A 23,783-nucleotide genomic window follows, 5' to 3' on the forward strand; every position below is an offset into this window, starting at 1 on the left:
TCAAATTTCGTGGATTATTCTCGTAAACTTAAACTCTTAAGATAATTCCACCACAAGAAAAATCAGTTGGGGTCAGGTCAGGGCTTCGAGGTGGATATTCAAATTCATTTTTTCTGGAAACACCTCGTGCGATGAAGTAGTATTGAGAAGTGGGACACACATATCCCAAAAAAGTTGCATTTTTTTGGAATCAGAAGAATGTGATCTAGAATCTTGTACAAAATATCTTCTAGGTATATTGGTAAAACTCATGAAAGTCGAAGGTATTGATACCTGATGTTGGTTATGGATAATTTTTTCGTATTTAAAAGGTGTAGGCTAAAAGATGGTCCACGTCAAAAAGTTGTTATGATGTACGTGCAGGATTATTGACATGTATCGTTTCATGTATCATCGTGATATCAAGAAGACTTTAATCACAGAATACGCAACAGTTGATAGATGACATCCTTCTCTAATAGACCTCGACAATAATAATTTACTTCTTTAATTTGATGCATGATTACTATTTTATATTTTAAGTTGTTTGAAAGAGATTTAAAGCAAACGAAACTTTATTTATTTTCAAGTCTCTTTTGGAAGCATTTGCGTGTCACAGTTTTATTCCAACACATGTCTGGAGTAATTTATATAATGCAAACACTAGTTTACGTCGCATTCATTGAAAAAATATTATTAGAATTTTATATAATAGAATGTATAACTTCACATCTGGCTTATAATGATGTCATAAATCTATTTACCAATAAAAACGATCGAATTTATACAGCGTTACAGAGATTTATGCTGCGCTCGGAATACACATGGTTGCAGAATAATAGTTTAACCTATAAATTTTGAATAAAATTATTTATAAACTAGGTGAATAATGGACATAAACTGCAGATGCTATTAAAACTTTTTTTCCATCAAATAACTGCATCACAATGTTTCATTTTTTTCCTTCCTATGTTGTAAATAACATATTTTGATACTATTTTGGAAGAAGTGAATAACAAATATCAAAAAATATGTATAAAACTAGAAGCGTATGTATCTAGTAACCAAGCAAGCATTTTATAAACACGGTATATCTCAATATATTCAATTTGCATACACAATCAAAAACAAAACTTATAAAAACTTAGTCAGCGCGATTTTGCGATGGCAATGTATATGATATGATATTTGAAACTAAAATAAAAAGAAAAATTCTAGTTTGTATCAAAGTTTGTACTATAAAACAAACGAAATGAGTAGGTAGAAACAATAAGACTAATATTACACGTAAGTCAATTATACTAATTTGTTTAAAGTCGATGAAAGAAACAATTAGAGAAAATATGGGTGCAATAGAATGTAATTAATTATCGAAATTACCATTAAATCTTAATTATAAATATGAAATATTAAATAATGATTCTTATATCCTCAAACTCAAAAGTATGTGCGATTTATAAAATGAATTAGGCAATGTCTTAATAACGTCCGGTAAAAAGTAAACAATCCATCGTCGTTTCGTGTGACAACATAAAAGGAAATAAGAAACATGAATTTTCACTTTTCCACGAGTGTAAAGAATGAAAAAATATATGAAACATACAATCAGAAAATAAAATAAATCTTATTACGTCAATCTCATTTTATCCTGAAAGGAGAAAGTGAATTTGAGGCAGATTGTGTTCATAGAAAATATTTTTTCAAGCGATTAAGAATGAAAGAGAAGAAGATATCATTCAAATAAAAAAATCACAATGACTTAACGCTGTATATAACAAAATACCGAGCGAATACTGATTGTTGTGGAAGCCAACAAGCTAGGAGAAAATTATGAATAACCAAACTTTTCCAAAATTCCAAGACACCTTTTTTATAAACCCCTTTGAATCTGTTTCTGAACATCGAAGCCAACAGATTTCTATATTTAAGCGGAGCTACGCTGCTTCTAGAGACTCGGCACGAGCGACTTACGTTTTTACTAAGTTTAAGTAGTTATAGAACTTTGTTCATTGTGCTACCCCTTCAATATACTCGAGTCTGAAACTAGCTTCCATAATTTATTAGAGGTAGAAACAATCTACGGAAGTATAGGTCACTAAGCCTGCTGATACATCAGTCTAGAGAACAAACCATCAATAGAAAAAAATGTAGAATACAAAAAGTATTAGTATTCGACGACTATGAGAAAGCATTTAACTAAACCACCATGGATTGTTTATATATTATGGCAAAATACTTGGAGGTTCAGCTCATCGAAAGAGGCTACCAAGAAAATAGGCTCAAATATAAACATTGCCAAGACTCTATTTATGACAAATTTAGTCCCCAGTCGTAATCAAACGTTAGAAAAGAAAGAAATCAAATAGGTAACATCCTAAAAATACCTGTGACACGAGATCCGAATTGGAACCTGCGAACTAAACAGATTTGGGCAGTATTTAGCATTCGAGTCAGATATACTGGCATGTCTCGAATGAAAGGTATTTGACCAAAACGTCCTTCTAGTATTTGTGAAAGAGTCACAATTTAAAATGGAACTGGGAATACTAGAATCGCATCAACCGATTGATATCTTCCAAAATGCCCGAGACCAAGGAAAAAAGTTAATCGAAAAATGTGTCAAAACTCTAATAGATTAAGTCTTTAGTGAAATCATTTGGTGTTGCTCTTTTATTAATAAATTCAAGTATTTTGAAGCTCAAGCAAAATTGAGGGACGTTGTTTCTGAAGTCATGTGATAAAACGGAATTTTTTGAATCCCACGCTTGGTATCTAGAGATTGTATGACAAGAATTTGTATTTGAAACATAATAATTAACAGCTTGGACCATTGGACTCATTGGTAAAAAATTGGAGAACGTCTATTTTATAAAATCTACGAATATTCATCACGCAATCATTTCTATAAATACCTTTTAAAAGTTTCTCTCATTTTGATTAACAATCCCGAGTTTCGTTACTTGGGAAAGCAGCTACTTTAACTCGTTAACTAGTTCCATCAATCTTTCCATCCTTTAAATTCTTTTTGTTCAATGAACCCTTAACGATTTGATGCGACAGATACTTTTTTTAGAAAACTCCCGTTGCTTTTATTCAACGCTCAGTTTGATGATGCCTTTACATAGATAAAAACGAAGCAATTTTTGATACATTAAATAGAAAAAGTTGAGTGAGTTAGAAACTTGTCGATGATCTAAAAGTTATGTGAAAAGACAGAGAAACATCAAGTGTTCAGGTATAGACGATTAGCGTACCTGATTGAAAGCAATAGAAATAAGGTTAGACTTCAAATATGATTATTATCTCTTTTTGTAATATAGATTAACGTATTTCATTTTTTGGTTCGTGATAATTGTATGAAACAGAGGTATTATGAAGTGTATGTTGTGATTCATCTCTCTGATAAAACATGAACATGTATTTCAAAAAATTTTGATACAATTATGCACATTCAATTTAGATATTCAGATATCTATCTTAACGACTGATTTTTCTTACCAAGTAAAATAATTGTTCTCTAAACTTTCAATACATGTTATTGAAGGAAATTGTACAATATTTTTCAATTTTTGTTTTTTACTAGCAGAAAATGATAAAGAAAATTTATTGTGTCACAAAAATAGCTTCTTAAATTAAATTTTATAAAAGTTATTACACATTTAAATTGAAATCATCGTCTATTTAGCGTTAGTCATACTTTTTACTTTATTGAAAAAGCTAGGATCCAAATATTAAAATTATACCTGCTTGCAATACTTTTTTTCAAAATTTTTGATTATCATTATATACTAATTCCAATAGTAAACCTTTGAACCATGAGCTACTAAAATACTATTCAGTTTTTTCTAATAAATTTAAATTTATTTTTATACGTACCAGTCGAAAACGAAATATTGTTTATCCAAATTTAAAGTTACTTTTAAATTCAACATCAAATACTTTTTGAACGAGTGAATTTAATGAAAAATATCAAAAAAACTGTCTTTTAGGGCCTCAAATTTCTTTCAAGCGTAGGTATATGTCTAGAAAAGTGATCAAATATTAAAATTAGATAAATCAAAAATGGCTTAATTGACGTCAATTTACAACGAGTGTTTTTTCGTTTTTTCTAGTGACAAATCACGCTCAAAACCTGGTTACGAAAATCGTTCAAACTTTTTTGTCTTACTTAGAGTAATTGCCGAAATTGATGTCTTCCTGGTTCGTAAAAAAAGGTTAACCAAGTCTTTTGTAAGTAAAAAAATCCACTATTGAGAAAAGAAGAAGAAGGGAATGACGGCAATAAATGGAGCAGATATGTTGAGTCACATGGTGACTCAACACAACATATCTGACTCAAAGTGACAAAATTTCTTAAAGGCTTGGACAGCAATAGAGTCAATGGCTCCAATGGAATACCACCAATCGCTATAGAAAGATGTATAACTAAACTAACAAGTTCACTGCAAACTATTTTCTCTATCATACAAAATGGGTTCCTTGGAATCTTCCTCGACCTCAATCCATACCGAAAAAATGGAAATAGAACGTTTCCCAACCATTAGAGTCTAATTTAGTTCCAGGGATAGTAAACTGGAGCTATCTTGGGTTCACGACCATCAACGGCTTTTGTAAACATAGATTAACTGGGGATCTCCTGACCTAAATCACCAATGTATGGACTGAAGCTATAGATGAACCTGAACAATGGCTTTAGACATATGGAAAGCTTTCGCAAAGATCAATCTACCCTAAACAACTACTAAACCGTTTGAATCAGTCAGTTCACGCACCAAAGACCAAGACTGCTGTTTTTACAAAGAAGACTGGTGTAGCGGATCGTAATTGGACATTATTGGAGTTGGAATAATCCGTTTTTCGTAGTCATGTTGTCAAAATAACTGAAACAACTTCACAAAAACTTATGAACACTAAATATCTTTTATAATCCTCTACAATTTCTAATCCTTTACAAGGTCCAGATTCCGGTAAATCCTGAGAACTTTGATCTGATGTTATTTCATGGATACCTTCACGAAAACGCTAATAATATTATTAATATCAAATTTGAATTTATTTGAATAAAAGCATCGTCTATTTTCATATTTTTTAGGAAGCATTGATAGTTATATATTCGAGAAAAAATTATTTGGAAATTGGAGCAGATGTTGTTAAAAATTGTTTGAAGAAGCTACAAGTGTGTTATGTATCATAGAACATTCGAAAATGGAGAATAGGAATCGCCATTTCATAGATAATAAAAATTCCTGGCCATAAAAAACTTTTTATTGAATTTTTTTTGGGCTCCAAAAGAGAGATGAGATGGCTGGAGTGAAGCAGTGTCATCATTATCTGCTTTTACAGAAAGTGTATTTTCCATTGATGAATGTCAGGTTATTTTCTACATAAAAAGAATTTGGTCGAAATAGTCCAACTAGGTCGAAAGAATTTTTAGTTTAGGCGTGGAAAGAAATGTCGATTAATTGTCTACTGTTAGAGATCTTGGAAAAAATTTTGAATCCTTCATTTACTTCTACATTTTTCAATGCAGTGCAAAATTCGAAATTTTCTTACTTTTTTTAGATTCGAGAATCCACTACTTTGTTTCTAGTAATAATCTATAAATAGGATTTTTTATCCTTGAAGATTCTAATGAAAAAATTTGGACACAGCCAGATATAAACGCTTGAAATTAAGTAAGAAATATGTATTCATACTTAAACATGTGAAGACATTATTAACAGAAGAAGAATTAATTATACAGGATGAATTAAGTATCTACAAAACTTCTAGAGAACAAGAGAAAAGATTAGGAATTTATTAATATTATGAAGCGACATAAAAGTGGTTAAAAAACCAATTTCCAATTCTAAATTTTAGTAGGAAAAAGAAATTTGTTCCTTGTAAAGTTTTGTAAAGTTTGAGGAATTTTATCAGCTTTATGATCAGTACAAAAATGTAATTTCTTCAAAAGATAAGTCCTTTATTTTTGGCAATATCGAACGTGTAATGAGAAAAGTTAAATTATATTCGAAAGAGGCATACAAATTCGCGTTATTTCCACTTTCCATGGCAATAGAATTTTATATTCCGATGAGAAATATTCCATAGTCAACAACAACAAAAAAAATTATTTATTCAATTAACCCCACGATTTTATAATCAACTTTTGTTTCAAATATACATTTTAATATTATATATTTACCCAAATAAGTGCTATTGGTTAACACCCAGAAGACCTTTAGAGGGTCAACCATTACACCATCATCATTCACATTATATCCTCATGTACAAGTTTATGTTTCCCGTACGCGTAACGTGTTCTGATCGTAAAGGGAATTCGCGAACGGAACTAGCACGCGAACAGAGCTAGAAGTAAAACGGATTGTGGAGAAACGGCGAAAACACCTCTCTCTCAATGGATGGAGAAGGATCTCCAGTTCCGAACGAGTCTGCGCAACATATATACCATTTATACGATATCTCCCGGTAAAAAAATTGTCAATTATAATTTCCTGGAAATTAATATGCTAATTGATTATATTTCAGAGTTTATCGACGACAAATATAATGAAATGTTTGTCAAAAAGAGCGGAGTATGCTAAAAAAAAGAGCTGAACGTAGCAAAATTTAATTGGATTGTACAGTATGTCATGAATATTAATTATTTTTCTCATATGGAAACAGTTAACCACTCAAATAGTAGTATCGGTAACTTGTTATCAAAGTTTTTTCAAACTTCAATTGGATCTACATAAACTAATGGCAAAACGGTACATTGGACCTTGCAAAGAGTTATCACAATTATTAATTTAAGTGGATTGTATTTACTCCAAACATACAACTTTAAACCACGTTTTAAAATAGATGGCGCTTCTGATGAAGAAGGACATAATGGCTGCTTACGATCAACCGTCAATTTAGTTAGTTAGTTAGTTAGATCGCTGGGATACGTGTTCCGAGTAAAAAGTTATTAAAAGTAGGAAAAGGATGAAACAAAGAAGAAACCAAATAACAAATGGATAAAAGAGGTGGGAAAAACTTTGAACCTATTGGACGACGCGGCCTTTTGCGCCGCTTTATATCTACAAGATGGCGCTACTAACAACTTGGAAGATAATTGAATCAAAAGATGGCGTTTATCAAAACGATTAATAACATTAGCTTTAATTTGAACTTGAAAGCTTGATCAATGTGTCGACGGATGTTTGGTTTGGTTTCTAGTGAAGTAAATCATTTATATGAACTTTTGGTTAAAGGTTTAGAATGTAAAATGGAGTCCAAACTTATAATTGGTAGATCTAATCTCATTATGTAATTAGTTGTACTGTTTTAAAAATCTATTTTTTTCAAAGAGAGACCACGGTTGATTTAAAATGAATTAGAAAACAAAAAATAAAATTATTTGAAAGAATTGGTCTTCGAGAATGATTTAAATAATTAATACTGATGATAATAAAGTTGAAAAAGTATATTCTGAACATATAGATACAGAAAGTCGATTGAATGTTAATCACATAGAAACTATTACTTTTTAATAACAAACATACAAGATAAGAGTTGAAATAATTGAAAATTGTTGGGTAGTGAAGAAACACCATGCCCGGAATTAAATATTATTATTAGAATAGAAGTTGTTTACAGATTAAAAGACACTTTGCAGTAAGTAAATACGCCCTCAAATTATTGCGAAATGCGAGGAAAAATGATATCAATTTGATTCCAATTTGCAAGTGATTGTGCATTTTTTTGCATTGTAAAATATTGTGCCCTTAACTAATTCCAAACGTGGAAACATCCTCACTCGATCCACGAACTCTTTAACTATTTTTTCACACATTTCAACCATTTCAACAAAATTGAATATGAAGAGCAACAATCTGGCGAAAGGAATTTGTCAAGATAGAATAAGGAATTGTGAAATATAAAAATAATTACGTTAATAAACGTTAAAATAAAAAAAAATAGTAATAAAACGATGTCCATAGAGGGTATATAAACGTATTTATAATTACATTTATTCTAAAGTCCATCACTTCAACAAAAATATGAAAAAAACAAGAATAAACTATTTTTTGTTGGGTACAAATGTATTTCCCGGTATATTAATAGTTATTAAACAGCTGTATTAGACGCAACCACCATTTCCTAACATGCATCCACCATATTTAGAAAATATATGTGGAGCATTCACCAATTTTGAAAATTAATACTACAAATTGTATTTTGATTCTACGAGTCGAATATATCGAAAATAGTAGAAAAAAGCGGCAAAAATTTAAATTGAAACTGTTACTTCGTAAAAACTGCTGACATAAAGAAAATAACAGAAGTTGGTGAAGATAATCTGAACAGGGACATAGATTGTATGGAAGTTTTTATTTAGACACACATTTCCCGTTAACTAAGATAAGAAATTGTTGTTTTTCCTATAATTGGACATCTTATTACCATATCTTCAATTACGAAAACATTAAAAATTATTATTAGAATAGAAGTTTCGAATACTCCCTCAAATTATTGCGAAATGCGGGAAAAGATGATTTCGATTTGATTCCAATTGGCAAGTGATTGTGCATTTTTTTGCATTGTAAAATATTGAGCCCTTAACTAATTCCGAACGTGGAAACATCCTCACTCGATCCACGAACTCTTTAACTATTTTTTCACACATTTCAACCATTTTTGATGATTTTAATTTTAGAAAATTACAGTTTCTGTGAAACCTTTTACATATCTATGCCCACGTGTTCAAAATATACGTTTGCAACTGTCATCAGCATTTATGATTTAAATTATCCTTAAATACTGATTGCACCTGGATTTGAAACAATTTATTTTTCATTTTCCTGTGCGAGTTTTGAATTCAGATATTTTTTCACAATTCAGAAGAAACCTTCTAAATTGATCCAGCTCTGAACTCTATTTTGCCATATCTGCCAGTGAAAGGTTCTTTTTCTGAAAAGGATAATGAAGGAATTTCAAATTTCCTAGTTCCTCTAGATTTAATTTCATCCGATACTTTCGTTAACCGTCAATATATTTTCAGCGGTAGAACCAATTTTTTGTTGTACACAACATCGTAAAAAAGCATTTTTTCTCGAGGAATTAACAATTACATAAAAAATAGGTTCAAATAATGAGAGTTTATTCATGAATTCACAATATTTTGTATTTAGTTTCAGTTCAACTGTGTGGAATTGAATGAACAAACTCAAAATAACAGAACTATGAATAACAAACTCATAAAATATGTACCTGTTTGTTTAAATTAAAAATTATTTGTATAAAAATGTTTACAACGTTCAAAATTGTTTCTTTGTACTAAAGAGTTGAATCAAGAGTAGTAAATTTGGTTATCATTTCAAAATATATGTCGGTATAAGAGATGGCATAATAAAGTTTGTTAAAATCGATATTGTTGGTGTGTTTTGAAAATACTACAACCTATAAAATATTATGAAGTCAAATTTATAACCCTCGAGAGGGTATAACATAAAATTTTATAAACTTACAAGGTTAAAATATTTTAAATAACAATCTACGACAGTCTCTTTTCCATGTAGTGTACGTAAACATCACAATCCATCGTAGTCTCGTTTTAACTACGCTTCAACTTTTACAAAAGAAAAAGTTTGAGAACTCAACAGTTTATATAGTAACCAGGTGTAAAGTACACCATTTTCCAACGCTAGAAAGTTTTGTATAACAATATTGTTGTCTACAACATCAAGACGACAAAATAAAATAATTTTGATCTTTTAATCAACAGGATTTCCACTTGGTATCATATTCTATAAACTCTCCTTAGAGCGGATGATTTTTCATTAAATTTACGAGATAATTGGGGTATTCCTTATATAAATATCACCCTGTATATTTTCATGAACTTGTAGAATAAAATATTAAATAGATTCTCATTAATATTGAAATAATTGAAGCTTAAAAGTTGAAAATAGAGCAAAATTCTATCCGGAATTATTAAAAGCTTGGAAGCTTTGGATTTTCCGCGTGCTTTGTAGTGTTTTTTGAAGTGGAAACTATTTAAACTGGTGCATTGTAACTGTTAAAAGACTGCTTAAAACATGACTTTCCACTACGAAGTCACAAAATACTTCCATTTTTTTATTCACCCGCCAACTTTCTGTTTTAATTCTCAACCGGTGGTTGAAATAACAAGTTCATCATGATATGGTTAAATTTCACCTATCTATTTAAAACAATAACAAAAGATATCAATAATATTTATTTGTATGTGATTGATACGATAATAAGTTTAGGAATTATATGGGGATACTTTATTTGAATTTTTAAAAACTTATTTGACAAAAAATCATTTCTACACACATTAGTTATCAAAATGCTGTCTATTGAGACAAAAATCCAAACTCACTTATTCGAAATTTTGAAATCAATTTATTCCTCTTCAATTTTCGCATTTTTCCTACAATAACTTGTTTCTATTGGATAGTATTATGAGTCTGTTTGGTGGTTCATTGGAATTTAGCACTTCAAATCGCATAAAAAACATAAAACAGACTCTGTCGGTAGGGAAAATCTGGTTGGGAAAACAGTTGCCGTTGCTCCTCCATGACACGACTCTGTGAGCTGGGAGTTTCTTCATCATCTACCTTGCAGTCTCCATGTTTTCTTGTACCACAAGAAACGCCCGTCTTCCGGTGAGTATTTTTGCAAAGATGAAGGGCTGAGATGGATTGTTGACATTAAATATGTCGCTGGAAGTATGATTTTTTTATATGGATGTGTCGCATTTTTAAATATCTTCCGTATTCAAATTCTACATTATATTTCCTTCAGTCTCCACATAGATCCCATAGATTAAGGTGGTTTAATCTATGTCTTTTCTTTTTTACATGACACAATAAGGAATCGAGTCGAATTTTCTGGAATCGTTGTAATATTCTTACTATATACACTCAATGAGTTCTTAGAAAGTAATTGGAGGTAACCAGAACCAATAACTCTGATTAGATTCACCTTTGGTGACTGGACAAATTTCTAAGATGTACAATGTCGAAAAAAATTTAACGAATGCGAGTTAATCAACTGACTTCACTTCCATTACATGGGTTTTAGTTTACTAATTGAATTGATTCTATTTTTATTGGATTCAAAATCGATCAGGATTGAAACAAAAGTTATTATTGTGGTTATTTTATTTATCACAAACTGTATATTATTTACGCAACGACTAATGCACGTCGTGTATAGGGGATTAACGATCAGTAATAACCATGTTAATCGACATCTCACAAGAGATTTCCATCGGGATATGTACAAATATCAATTTCGAACATATTCTGATCACGATTATCTCTTCAATAATCAAATAAATATTTTGTCAATACAGAGCTTTGATGAAGAATCTCTCAATGTTGTTAATATATTATGACGATCTTTGAAAATTAAATATCTTATTTAACCGAATTATTTATTATTAAATTGAACGGTCAAAGGTATACATTTTCAGCTATAAACAAATCTCAAGTCCACAAAATAATTTCTACTCGAAAGAAGTTTATTGTGTGTCGTAGATGGATTGGTTCTGATATATTCTGGAGGACACTAACTTATTTTCCAAACTGCTACAAATATTCTAAAGGTTGACAAAGAGTTCTTATGATTTCGAATCAGTTTAAGACCGATGGCACGTATTTTTGAAATTGGGACTAAACTGATTTGGAATTTGTATTACTCAAGCAATGTCAGATATGCTCTTTTGGTATTTGGCTGACAATTTCAGCCCAAATTCCAAAAAATTCCAATAGATGATTACTTAGAAGCGAACGAGTTCTACAGGAAGCGTTTGATAGTTAAGACGAATCAGGGAAAGTCGGGAAAATTTATGTTACGAAATAACTAGGTGGAGAAGATGACCGAAGACTTTACAGAAGATGATTTGAGGCAGGAAGAAGTACTGGGACAAAACAAGTAGAGAAATCTCGAAAGAAACTTTGTATTTGGACTACTTTTATGCATTATACTGAAAGTTGTGTACTCAAAAACACACACACAAAATTAAATATGAAGAGCAACAATCTGGCGAAAGGAATTTGACAAGATAAAATAAGTAATTGTGGAATATGAAAATAATTACGTTAATAAACGTTAAAATAAAAAAAATTAGTAAGAAAACGATGTCCATAGACGTATTTATGTTTACATTTATTCTAAAGTCCATCACTTCAACAAAAATATGATCAATAACAAAAAAACAAAAATAAACTATTTTTTGTTGGGTACAAATGTGTTTCCCGGTATATTAATTGTTATTAAACAGCTGTAGTAGACGCAAACACCATTTCCTAACATGCATCCACCATATTTAGGAAATATATGTGGGGCATTCACCAATTTTGAAAATTAATACTACAAATTAATACTACAAATTGTATTTTGATTCTACGAGTCGAATTTACCGAAAATATTACAAAAAAAGCAGAAAAAATTTAAATTGAAACTGTTACTTGGTAAAATGACAAACTGCTGACATAAAGAAAATAATTAGACATCTTTTTACCATATCTTCAGTTACGAAAACATCGTCCTCATTAAAATACCATTAATAGTGAAATCTCATTGGTTGTAATATCATAATATGATGAAGAAGCCAGAGTAAATAATTGAGTGAAGATCATTTTCAAAAAAAAACAACATTTCCCGACGCAAATAATTGCTGTTTTGTTTCCTTCATTTCTAGGGGTAATCTACAGTGACTACAACTTTTTTTAAGGATGTTTTCAAGCAACCCGTTAATTATTATAACTACGACATGATTGGATTCTTCACCTCGCGTCAGTAAATTTATCATTAAAAGTTTTTGGTTGGTAGAAACATCATATACTGTCTAAAAAGCACAGATTTATCTCTATCTATAATTCTCTGAAGTTTAGAATCTCATGGAAGGACATGTGTGAGTCAGTACATTCGCTAGCAGACGACAAGGGTTTGAGAATGTTAAATTCGGTAGACTTCCAAGTTTAAGTTACTATGAAAGTATGACCAATTGAAATATATATGTAAATACAAAGTTTATAACTAAAAAAACACAAATACGCAAATGTAAAATCCAGAATATGCACGAAAATATGCAAAGAAATTCTCATAAATAGATTTATTGTTGTAGGAGGTCATTAATAGTCAGTTTAACTTATAAATATTTGCATTATAAAGATTGATGTCATTTATTCTACTAATTCTACTCATCTTTATATTAAAATAGTGGTGATAGGATACAACAATAATCATCAGATTAACATTCAACAACTTCCGGAAGAGGTTTTGAAGAAATCCGTCAGTTATTTCATTCGTATTCTGAAAATATCACGTTTCAACAATAAAAACTGATCACGAGGATCAACCCTTGAGCCACCCCGAAACATTTCAATTTTCCTAGTGGTAGATTTGATGATCTCTAAGGAGATGGTGGTCAGTCGTGTATGACCTAGACGAAGAACTTCATCTCTACGATGTTTCGGTAGCACTGACCATAATTTCACGACCAAGTCTTTCTATGGACTTTGGGATTGATTTAATATCGGTAGTAGTTAAAAAGTTCACGCACTTCGCACTATCACAGCTTCCTCAAACACCAGGTCTATCAGCAGTGAAATTGGATGGGGTTGGAGGAGATTTGAGCATATATTTGGAGGTACAAACGATTTTCGACTAGTATTATCATCTTTTATTATTACAAGTATCCATTAAAACTGATTATACATTAGTTTTACTAATCACCGAGGTTCTGAAAGCATATTCGAAGTTTGTTTGATATACAGAGCAATTAGATAAATGTGATAATTGATGACATTACCTCGGGTTCTCTATGTGTCATAATGCGATTGTTTCCAAAGAAAACGAACATAATAATTTTCCCAAATGGAGGCAAGTTTGAATTAATTTGCAGTTGGGAAAATTTATTTTCCAAATAATAAATCTATCCTGAAAACTGCGAAACCAGATTAACAAATACTATAGATATGAACAGAGTTTTCGAGAAAGAAATCAAAAGATTTGCTTCGAAGCTCTTGGATAACAAACATAACCAAAATATTGCTTAGTCATTCTCTATGTCTTAAATAAGCAATTAATTCTTAAATATCATCATTATCATCTATAATTTTATTTTAAGGATATTACAAAACGGTACAAAGGACTAGCTTTGACGCCTTATGTATTATGCTTGGCAATTTTCGAAATTTCTTTAAAATTGTGAAAGTTGTCTGGAAGTTTTCAAAGTTCATATAATAAATGAGAATATATGGCGGTTATACTCTGTTAGAAAGGTGGGAAATTAATGTCCACCGTCCGGAAAGTTTTGTGTTTTTCATCTAGAAGATAAGTGCATCAGTTGATTTGTTACTTACAACTTTTTTTCGATTTTACTCAATGTTAATTGCAGGGAAAAATATTTGTGATTGCTCATAATTGAAAAAGGAATAATCTTCAAACTAACTGTGTTTGTGATATTTGTTGAGAATGGATTTGATGATTTATTTTATGTAAAGCAGAGCAATTGAACTCGACTAAACAAATATGGAAAGAAGGAAATACTGGAAAAAAGGTTGAGATAAATATGAATATAAAAGATTGGAGGCAGTAAAAACATGATACAAGATGAGAGAGAAGCAAAGAATTGAAGAGAATGCAGGACGGTTCGTATAATTATAGTAGTTACAGTTTCATGAATAAGGCTTCAGGATTGATTAAATATATTGTTTCAAAAGTGAGGTTTCTATTTTTTTACAAATAGAAAATATTGTTCATATATCGTTAAAAAGCTTCTACACTGTTTTTTTCCCAAAATAGTATTAAGTTTTATTCGACAAACTGTTAAAGATTGTGCTCCAGCTTCTCTATTCCTAAGAAATGAAATATCAAAGCTCTCGAACTTGAATTTCCATGAAATTATCTAAGAAGAAAATTTCCAAATGAGAAATTATACTAAATCGTGTCCGCAAAAATCCTTATTCATTTTCTATTCTATCAATTTAAACCGATAAAATGCAGTAAAGATATTCAACCAAATTATTTTTTTTTACTTTATTTAATCTGTAAGAACTCAAATTTGTACGTAAAACGTTGGAGAATTTATCTCTTAATAGCTATTAGATTTCTATTAAAATATACTTGACGAAAGAAAAATTGAAATTGATCGAATGGTAAAAAATTCAACAGAACGAAAATATGATAAATATCAGTTTGAAATAATCTTTCGGCGTTTTAGGTTTTATTAATTTTGAAATTAAAATCATTTTCTATTAACTGCATGGGAATCTGTTTGTTTTTTGTTCAATAAAAAATCATAATCGTAGTTTTTATCATCATATTATAAAAGTATAAAATTCAAAAAGTGTTTATTGCCAAGAATCAAAGAAAAATTTCTAATATTCTCAAAGAGCAAAATCAATTTCTATAATTTTACTTGAAAACTTTACACTGCTTATTGGTTTAAATATTTTTGATGCAAAGTAAAATCTAGGAGAGTTTGACCACTTTTTATGGAAAATTGTAGCTATTTTTTGGATAATATCTTTTTGAATAGCCAAAGTACCACTAAAAATGTTTGGAGACTTAATAAATTACAATTTGTAATATATTAACATAAATTTTTGTTCTGAATTGGAAATACAAACATTGCAAATGAACTACCAACTGCAGGTGAAGTCGATTTCAAAAAATGGTACTAGAATGGACCTGGTCTGAGCTAGAGATAGTTGCTTGCAAAATCCCACCGTATTAGAAACATGGAAGATGCCACGTTGCTTAGTTTTTGTATGGCAACCATCAATAATGAACGTTTTCATTGAATTTGCAATCATTTGGAAAAAATTGGACATCGTTATGAGATACTCCAGAAATGTTGAAGAAAATCTGAAAAGTGGTACTGGATGATCGTCAACTGGAACAGCATGAGCTAGTAGACATAATAGGCATTCCAAGAAGTGCGGTACATCGCATATTAACTGAAAATTTGGACAAGAGAAAGATGGGTGTCGTGTTTACTCACAATGAAACAGAAACAGCGTCGTGGAGATGTTTCCATCGAGTGTTTGGGAATTTTTCACAAAAATTTCACACCATTTCATAACCATGGATGAAACTTGAGTCAATTACTTCATCCCCGAAATAAAAAAACAATCAAAACAATGGATTGAAAAGGATGAACCGGCTCCAAAGAAGGTAAATACCGTTCCATCTGCAGGCGTCGGTTTTTCGGAATGCGCGTGGGATAATTTCCATTAAAAAAGGAAAAACTATCAACGACCCGTATTATACAAACTTATTGCATTGTTTGAGTGAATAAATCAAGCAGAAAAGGCCGTATTTGGTTAAGAAAAAAGTATTGTTCCATCAAGATAATGTATCAGCTCACACATCCGTTATTCCAATAGCTAATTTGAATGAATTGGAGTTCGAATTGCTACTTCATGCAACTTATTCGCCAGATATAACGACACACATTTGATACAATCACCGTTTTCAGTGGTTCTAATACAACTCTTCTACTTAAGGTACTTTCTTTCAAAACCAATGTGAATATACCAGTTAGTTTGTTCGTTCAATATAATTTTCCTTTCGAGCTCTCGTATTATCTGAATTGATCACCCTGACTCACCCTAAGTATTCGTATTAATTTTCTATATTTTTGTTTATTAGAAATCTGTTATTTTCGATATATGGAGACAGTAACTACAATCAATGGCCTAATTCAAACATCTTATATTTATTTTGTAAATAATAAATTCCACTGGATTCCAAGGACTTACCGCTTCGTAAATGTACTTCAATTTATCTCGTTGACACAAGGAGAAGCAAAAGATTAATAACTATCGGTTCTGAGTAGAGCTTGTTATTGCTGCTACTAGAAAACGATCACCCTCAGAAAAATATCAAGATAAATATAACTTTCTAGAATTTTGTAATTCTAAGACCTTTTGTATTTATTTTCTTAAATAAATGTTCTTGTTTTTCATGTAATTATACATTATTAAACACTAACAAACTGATTCGAAACTGATTATTCACATAAAGAAATTTCTACCATGTAGAATAGAAAATTACTTATCGTGAATAGCAAGTTGAATTAGATTTCCTTCTAAATAAGAATGGTTGGCAACGTTGCCTAAAAAAATATATCAATATTAAAATTGTAGATTCAACTTGTATGTGAATAATCCGTTTCTATTTATTTGTAGTGACTGTACCCAATTCCCAACGAATTTTTATAATTAAAAACATGTTTATTCCTATTTTGTAATACATGTTTCGAAAGCTTATACTTCCCTCTATTTTTTGACACATTCGCCGTTTAAATCGATGCATTTTTGCGTACTGTGTACCATCTGCTTTATGCCAGAGTCGATGAAATCTGCCCCAACGCTGCGAAGACAACTTAAAACCTTACAGCTCTTCGTAATCATCGAGGGCCGCTTCCACTCGTTTGTTGTAATCGGGACCCATCTTACAGAAACCCTAAGTAGTCTCTAAAATTGAGTATGCAGAATTTTCTAAGCTCCTAAACCATCACTTTGTGTTTTTATCGCCTGCCAGAACTTTGTTCTCTGCACCATTTGCGGACATTTTCTCCATACATCTTATATAAATGGGAATGAATGAAGAAAGTTTTTTGTACACAAAAAGCGTAATTCGCATCTGGCGTAAGATTCAAATGAAAATCCATCTTGTACGGCTACCAAGATAAGAATCCAGGAATCCAGCTTCAAGCTAGTCTCACCAAATCCCGCCTAACAGTGTTCCTAGCGTACGCAGCTCCTTAGGAATCCTATTTCATGGAAAACCTTCATTCCTTAAAATATATGTGAAGAAATAGTATTTCTTCAGTTTTAATATGATTTACTTTATTTATCTGTGGGTTATGATGTCTATGACAGATCTGTCATGGATGTCACAAATGTCACTGTCACAAGTGTCAATTTTGATTGATTAGAATAAGATAATAGAGGTTAATTAACGTAGGCCAAGAAATATTGTTTATTTGAGAATGAGTTAAACATTTTGAAGCTTATTTCTTTAACTCTTTCTTGAATAAGCAATATTACTTGACCTACGTTAATTAATCTCTATTATCTGATTCTAATCAATCAAAATTGACACTTGTGACAGTGACATTTGTGACATCCATGATAGATCTATCATAGACATCATAACCCACAGATAAATAAAGAAAACCATATTCAAAATGAAGAAATACTATGTCTTTACATATATTTAGAACAAAAATATTGTTTAGAGTCATATTAATCATGTTTGAATGAATCTGATTGTATATTTCATGATAAAATAAGGAATAAGACGTTTGGCAACTTGATTTTATCACCACTGGATTCAAAATTGTATAATATAGAGAGTAAAGACTTTAAAATTTAGAAATAGCGATTCGTTTATAATGCAATCGTAACGAACATCATTACAACAATCGAAAAGAATCGATTATTATTTGTCACTCGTAACTGGTGAAAGTCTTTCGTCATATGTCTCGAATTACGTCTCTAAAATCGTATGGTTTTGAAAGCTCTGATGATATTATGACTGACAATATTTTAATTTATCTGATAAGCTGCAACAAGAATATTCCAATGTTCCAAAAAGGTTTAAGAGAGACAAAAAGACAATACGGAAGGAAATGAGGTGAGAGAGAAAACAATTCGTCCAATGACCTAGACCTCGAAACCGGTCCTGTTCTATTATGTTAATAGAATCTAGAGTTTTCACATTATCAAGGCGTTTTTACTTTTTTAAGGCAATTTAGAGATCGTGGAAATTCTAGATATGATTAAAAAGTATATAAACGAGTCTCTAAGAGTCACAGAGGTCAGTAAATAATCTAATATCATCGGAATATATAAATAAACGGTTTGTTTAGTAGTTCATTGTATAGCTCATGGTTTAGTTAAAAAAGATAAAGGGTCGAAAAAGCTCTGGACATTTATAGTGACATTTTCACAAACGTCACTATAACTTCAATTACAATGTGGCTTTATAATCCTTGTTATATGAACGGCATTAGTTGAAATATTAACATCTTTGTATATTGATTATAAAATATGAAAGGACACTCCCTTTGTCTATTGATGAAAGGGGTGTCTATTTGAACAGCTTTTTTGTATTATAAATAATTAATGACTTTGTTTAGATGTTGTTGATCGCTTTAATAACAGAATGAAGATCGGTATTTTTAAAGAGAATGATAAATTGCATCGTTATTATGAATAAAAACCGATCAGATTATAATCTGTGAGCACTCTAATATAAATTTGAAAAAAAGGACCCTGTACATTTCGAAATACAAGAAAACTATTTTTAGGAAAATGATTTTATTCATGATCAACATTAACACACCGAAGCTGCCTCAACTTTGAAGCTTGTAGGCCAATCATCTGATTGGCCAACACTGAACAACTGAACAACTTTTTGATTGATTCCAAGACCTCAATCTGGAATTTTACCAAAAATAAACGAGAATGCGTTAATTATCTAGAACATCGTGGACACTAACACCCCCACTGCTAGTTTTAAGCCAACTAAGGACCTGGAGCAGGCCGAAGTAGCATCGGAAACGGGTAAATGAAGATGTTGAAGTTGACAGTAACCTCTGGCTACGGATTCCTTGTATTGAAGCAGCTTGGACCTTTGTTATTTCGACAGCTTCTTGAATTATGCTAGACTTGAAGGAGCGAAGTGAAATCGATTGAGTGTCCGCTGTGGATGCGGTCTTGAGCAAGGGTAGAGAAATTAGTAGCGGACAACGAGTGATCCTTCGCCTTGACGCATTTACATCGAGTTGTTTGGCTTATGTAGGAACGGGAGCAATCGAAGGATTTCATACACTCCATGGTGTTAATTTGGGAATTTTATCTTTGACAGATGTGATTAGGTGAGGGGGTTTGAAGATTCTACAAATCTGTCAAACCTTTTATCTGAGGAAGAAATATTTTTAATTCATTTTCTAAATCAGTGAAGGACGATGGAGGAGTGGATGCTTCTAGAGGTTTGGGATTTGTTGTAACCTTTCTGAATGAAAGTTTTTCTCGAAAAAATCATTTAGGAAAGTCGATTCGGTTCGTCAGTCGGCAAGACGGATCGTGACAAAATTAAGCTGAGCAGGATGATGTCTGAATATTGAGAAAACGGTTGATGTGTATGGATTGGATTGAACTGTGGTTTCATGGCGTCTTATAATATACAAAACGGCTCTAGTATTAGACAGATGTAATTTTTAATTGTCAATAACTTGAGAAAATAATAACTATTTATGGAATTTGGATTAATACTTATGGTTAATAATTCATGACTCATAAAAAATATATAGAACAGCTTGTGAAGATCATATTATCGTGTTGTTGATTCCCAGAAACAAGGTTAGAAGAAAAACAACAAGTTTTTCAAAAGTTTGAATAACAAGTAATGAATTTTATTTTCTCGCAATCATGAAAACAAGTCGTTACGTTAAAAGTGGTTTTCCACATCGCGGCAATATCTCTTCAGTTTTCCAAAAGTTGGGTAATTTCTATTCGAATATTGTAACCATAATTTGGAGATTAACGTTGCGGATCCTTTGTTTTGTCGTGTCCTTTTATTAACAAGTCCTATATCAATTCAACAAAAACAAAGACTTTGTACATTTTTAATTTTCATTTCAAGCAAGCGAAAGTAATTAAACTTTGTTATTGTTGTGTAAAGGTCGAGAATTTTGACAGCAAAGTAGGTAAAATTTATTGGAACGTAAACGTGTTCAGAAAAGTACAATGGAAAAAAATTCTAAATAACTGATTGAAGTATCATCCAGTTTATCAAAGTTTGGGCATAAAATAGAAAGTAGATGAAAAAAATAAAAATAAGGTAGTGGACGAGGGTCGATAATTTTCGAAAATTTTAGTAACATGAAACCCATTGGAAAAGGAAGAGAATATGATGAGAATAAATCAGTTTATCTCGATTTATAGCAAAATTACAAGTCGTAGTTGTAGGTAATAAAAAGATCTACAGCTTTCGTATCACCACTTTTTTCACATAACCTCAAAATTCATGTGAAAAATTCAAAAAACCGAGTTTTTCGTTTGTAATTTTTATCTTTTACAATTTTTACATTTTTTTCTCACGAAATTTTGTTACCTTTTTATGTCCCACATATACTGAGATTTACTTGAATTGAAATAGGTATTTTTTCACGTTATTTCAAAAAGGAAAAGCACCCTATATTTCGAACTAAAATTTTCTTGTCGAAATTTAGTTTTTTTAGAATATAGAAAAAGCAGATTTGTCGACAGGAAAATTTTCGTTTTATGATATTATGTCAAAATAACGCGATAAATAAATATTTCAATAAGAATGAATTACACTATATTTGTGTCATAAGAAGATAAGTTTTCGTCAACATTTTTGTTTACAAAAGATAAAAATTAAAAGCGAATATCTTGGATTTTTGACTTTTTCACATAAATGTTGAGGTTATGTGAAAAAAGTGATGATACAAAAGTTGTAGATCTTTTTATTACCTACAACTTTGCTATTTAACTTTTTTCCATAGGACTTGTAGTTTTACCGGAAATCTAGTTAAACCGTTTTTCAGATTAAGAATTGTAAAATAATATTGTGTTTTCAAATATTTCCTTATTCATTTTAAAGAAAAACTGATAATTCATTTCGTAAAATGGATAAAGTAATTTTCAACTGACCGATGCACTTTACAGAGTCACATCAGTTTTGATTGTTGTCATTCATACTAGCGCCATCTATTACGTGGTAGCCGCATCGATTATTTAATAACATCACGGCCTTTTCGTGCAGAATATTAATTCTAGAGAGCTTCTGAAAGATTACAACAAGTTAAAAATGAACAGAATACGAATTAAAAGACAATATGCAATATAACTAAAATATAATTTTCAAATTCATTCAAAAGAAAACAGATTCGTTGGATATATTTTGGATGGGATGAGAAAATTGTGTATAGAGCGAAAGGTTCATTAGAATTGGCCCTGATATAGGAGTTGCTCTTCTGCAGGGCTGGGGTTGTGGTGATTGATTTGTGATTCAACTTCCATAGTCTGAGGAAAAGATAAAAACGGACGACCCAACGGGGGTGGTTGAAGGGAGAGTTCCAGCTTGAAAAAAAAAACGGTTATTTCCAGGTTTAGGGATATTTTTTTCTATTTTTTATTGTTTCTTTTTGTTTTTTGCTCATTATTTGGCCATTTGGCTGGTGAAACGGTTCACCAGGTTACAGGGAAACCGCAGAAAACCTGCAACATCGATGATCTTAGTCGGTGTTCAGTCGAGAAAAGTTGGTTGGCTCTAATTACGGGGTGTGTACAAAAAATACGGTATACAAATTTTTATAACAACAAATTTCTAACACTGCTTATATTTCAACAGGTATATCTCTTAGTATTACGTGTTGAGGCAATCAGTTACAAGCCCTTCTAGTATATTGTGAAGAAAATACAAATATCAGTTACATATATAAGCTCATGAAATGTTAAAATCTGCCCAATTTGGTGATCTAATAATTTTGAAGATGATTTACAAGTAGTAGAAACGATTCGACAATGAAAATTAGTCACTAAAGGACGAAGGAGAATTAGAACAGTTAAAGATGTTCAAAAATAACGTCATACATGTAAAGTATTTTATGAAAAGAAAAATATTGAAAGTCCTCAATGCAATTAAAGTGTATGTATTATTTTCTTATGATTGTGTGTACTAAGGGAATCTGAAATTAACCCAACAGCTTCTTTTTATAATGTGGTACGATTCGAATTTAATTTGAAAAACTTGAAAACAAATTATATGTTCTAAAAAAATATTATATTACTTTTCTATTCAATTTAATCGTCAGCTGTTCGCTCTCATTTCTGTTATCATGAAACTATCGAGTAACGGATCTGAATACGAAAATTTTGTCACGATTTTCATTTATACACAAAGAGTAATATAACTAGAGAAAATTACATTGTAAGATTTATAAAAATGAAAATTCAAATATTCCGTTCGATATTACGATTCAAGTCTACCACGTGATACACGTAGTTAACTGTAATTTTTCGTTTTCTCGCATCCAAATATTCTGAAATTACAATCAATATTTGAGGAAGAAGGAAACTGCGATGCCACAATGCTCTCTAGCGGTTAAAAGCAAAACGAATTTAAAGATGATTGAGATCAGTTCTGGCTAGAGGGCGCTGTGTGTATCGACCATGTTGTTTCTGTTAACAAAATAAAGGTGCAATTGATAATTTTATAGATGTAGGTAATTAGAATTTTTTCTATACATTATTTTCATGATTTTCTCTTATTTTTTGATATAAATATAAAAATTGTAGCTTTAGAAAAGTGATGTGAGATATAATATAGTAAACGTTATACTAAAATAATTTAGAATTTTGAGGTTTTTATTTTGTTCTGATTTTTTGGAAAAATTCAATTAGATTTAAAGCTATTATACATCAGCAAGTAGTTGTTTTAGAAGTTTACATTGTGAGGCTTGATAGATCAAGTGTAAATGGTGAAATTTGAAAAAAAAATTAGTAGTAAGATGAAACCTATTGTAAATTGAGGAAAACTTAACAAATTTGGAAGGTAAAGTAATTTATAAGCAATCTGAGGTGGAGAAGGACAAAGAAAGAAATAACTTAACTTCAGGGGTACCTCAAAGATCTACAGAGTGAGTCTTTTTGCTATTATCAATCAATATTTTTGTGAAAACTGTATTTAGGGTAGTCCTGTTTGTGTACCCTTTCAAAGCAAACCAAAGTGGAACAAGTTGTAAATGAAATCATTCA

The 23,783-nt window shown here is 30.8% G+C and overlaps 1 protein-coding gene across 10 annotated transcripts in view; it reads right to left on the reverse strand.

The window, feature by feature from the left end:
• The window catches only part of LOC130903407 (neural-cadherin), a 444,749-nt gene that overhangs the window by 104,547 nt on the left and 316,419 nt on the right, over nucleotides 1-23,783 (reverse strand). Inside the window, exon 1 of one of the 10 annotated variants that reach the window (XM_057815496.1) lies at nucleotides 6,164-6,345. The exons of the other annotated variants lie outside the window; for them this stretch is intronic. Coding sequence (XP_057671479.1) covers nucleotides 6,164-6,215 — 52 coding nt within the window. The 5' untranslated portion in view covers nucleotides 6,216-6,345. Of the gene's footprint in view, nucleotides 1-6,163; nucleotides 6,346-23,783 lie in introns of those variants that run through there. 10 annotated transcript variants of the gene reach the window in all.

The sequence above is a fragment of the Diorhabda carinulata genome, chromosome 2 (genome assembly GCF_026250575.1).
Source record: "Diorhabda carinulata isolate Delta chromosome 2, icDioCari1.1, whole genome shotgun sequence".
NCBI lineage: Eukaryota > Metazoa > Arthropoda > Insecta > Coleoptera > Chrysomelidae > Diorhabda > Diorhabda carinulata.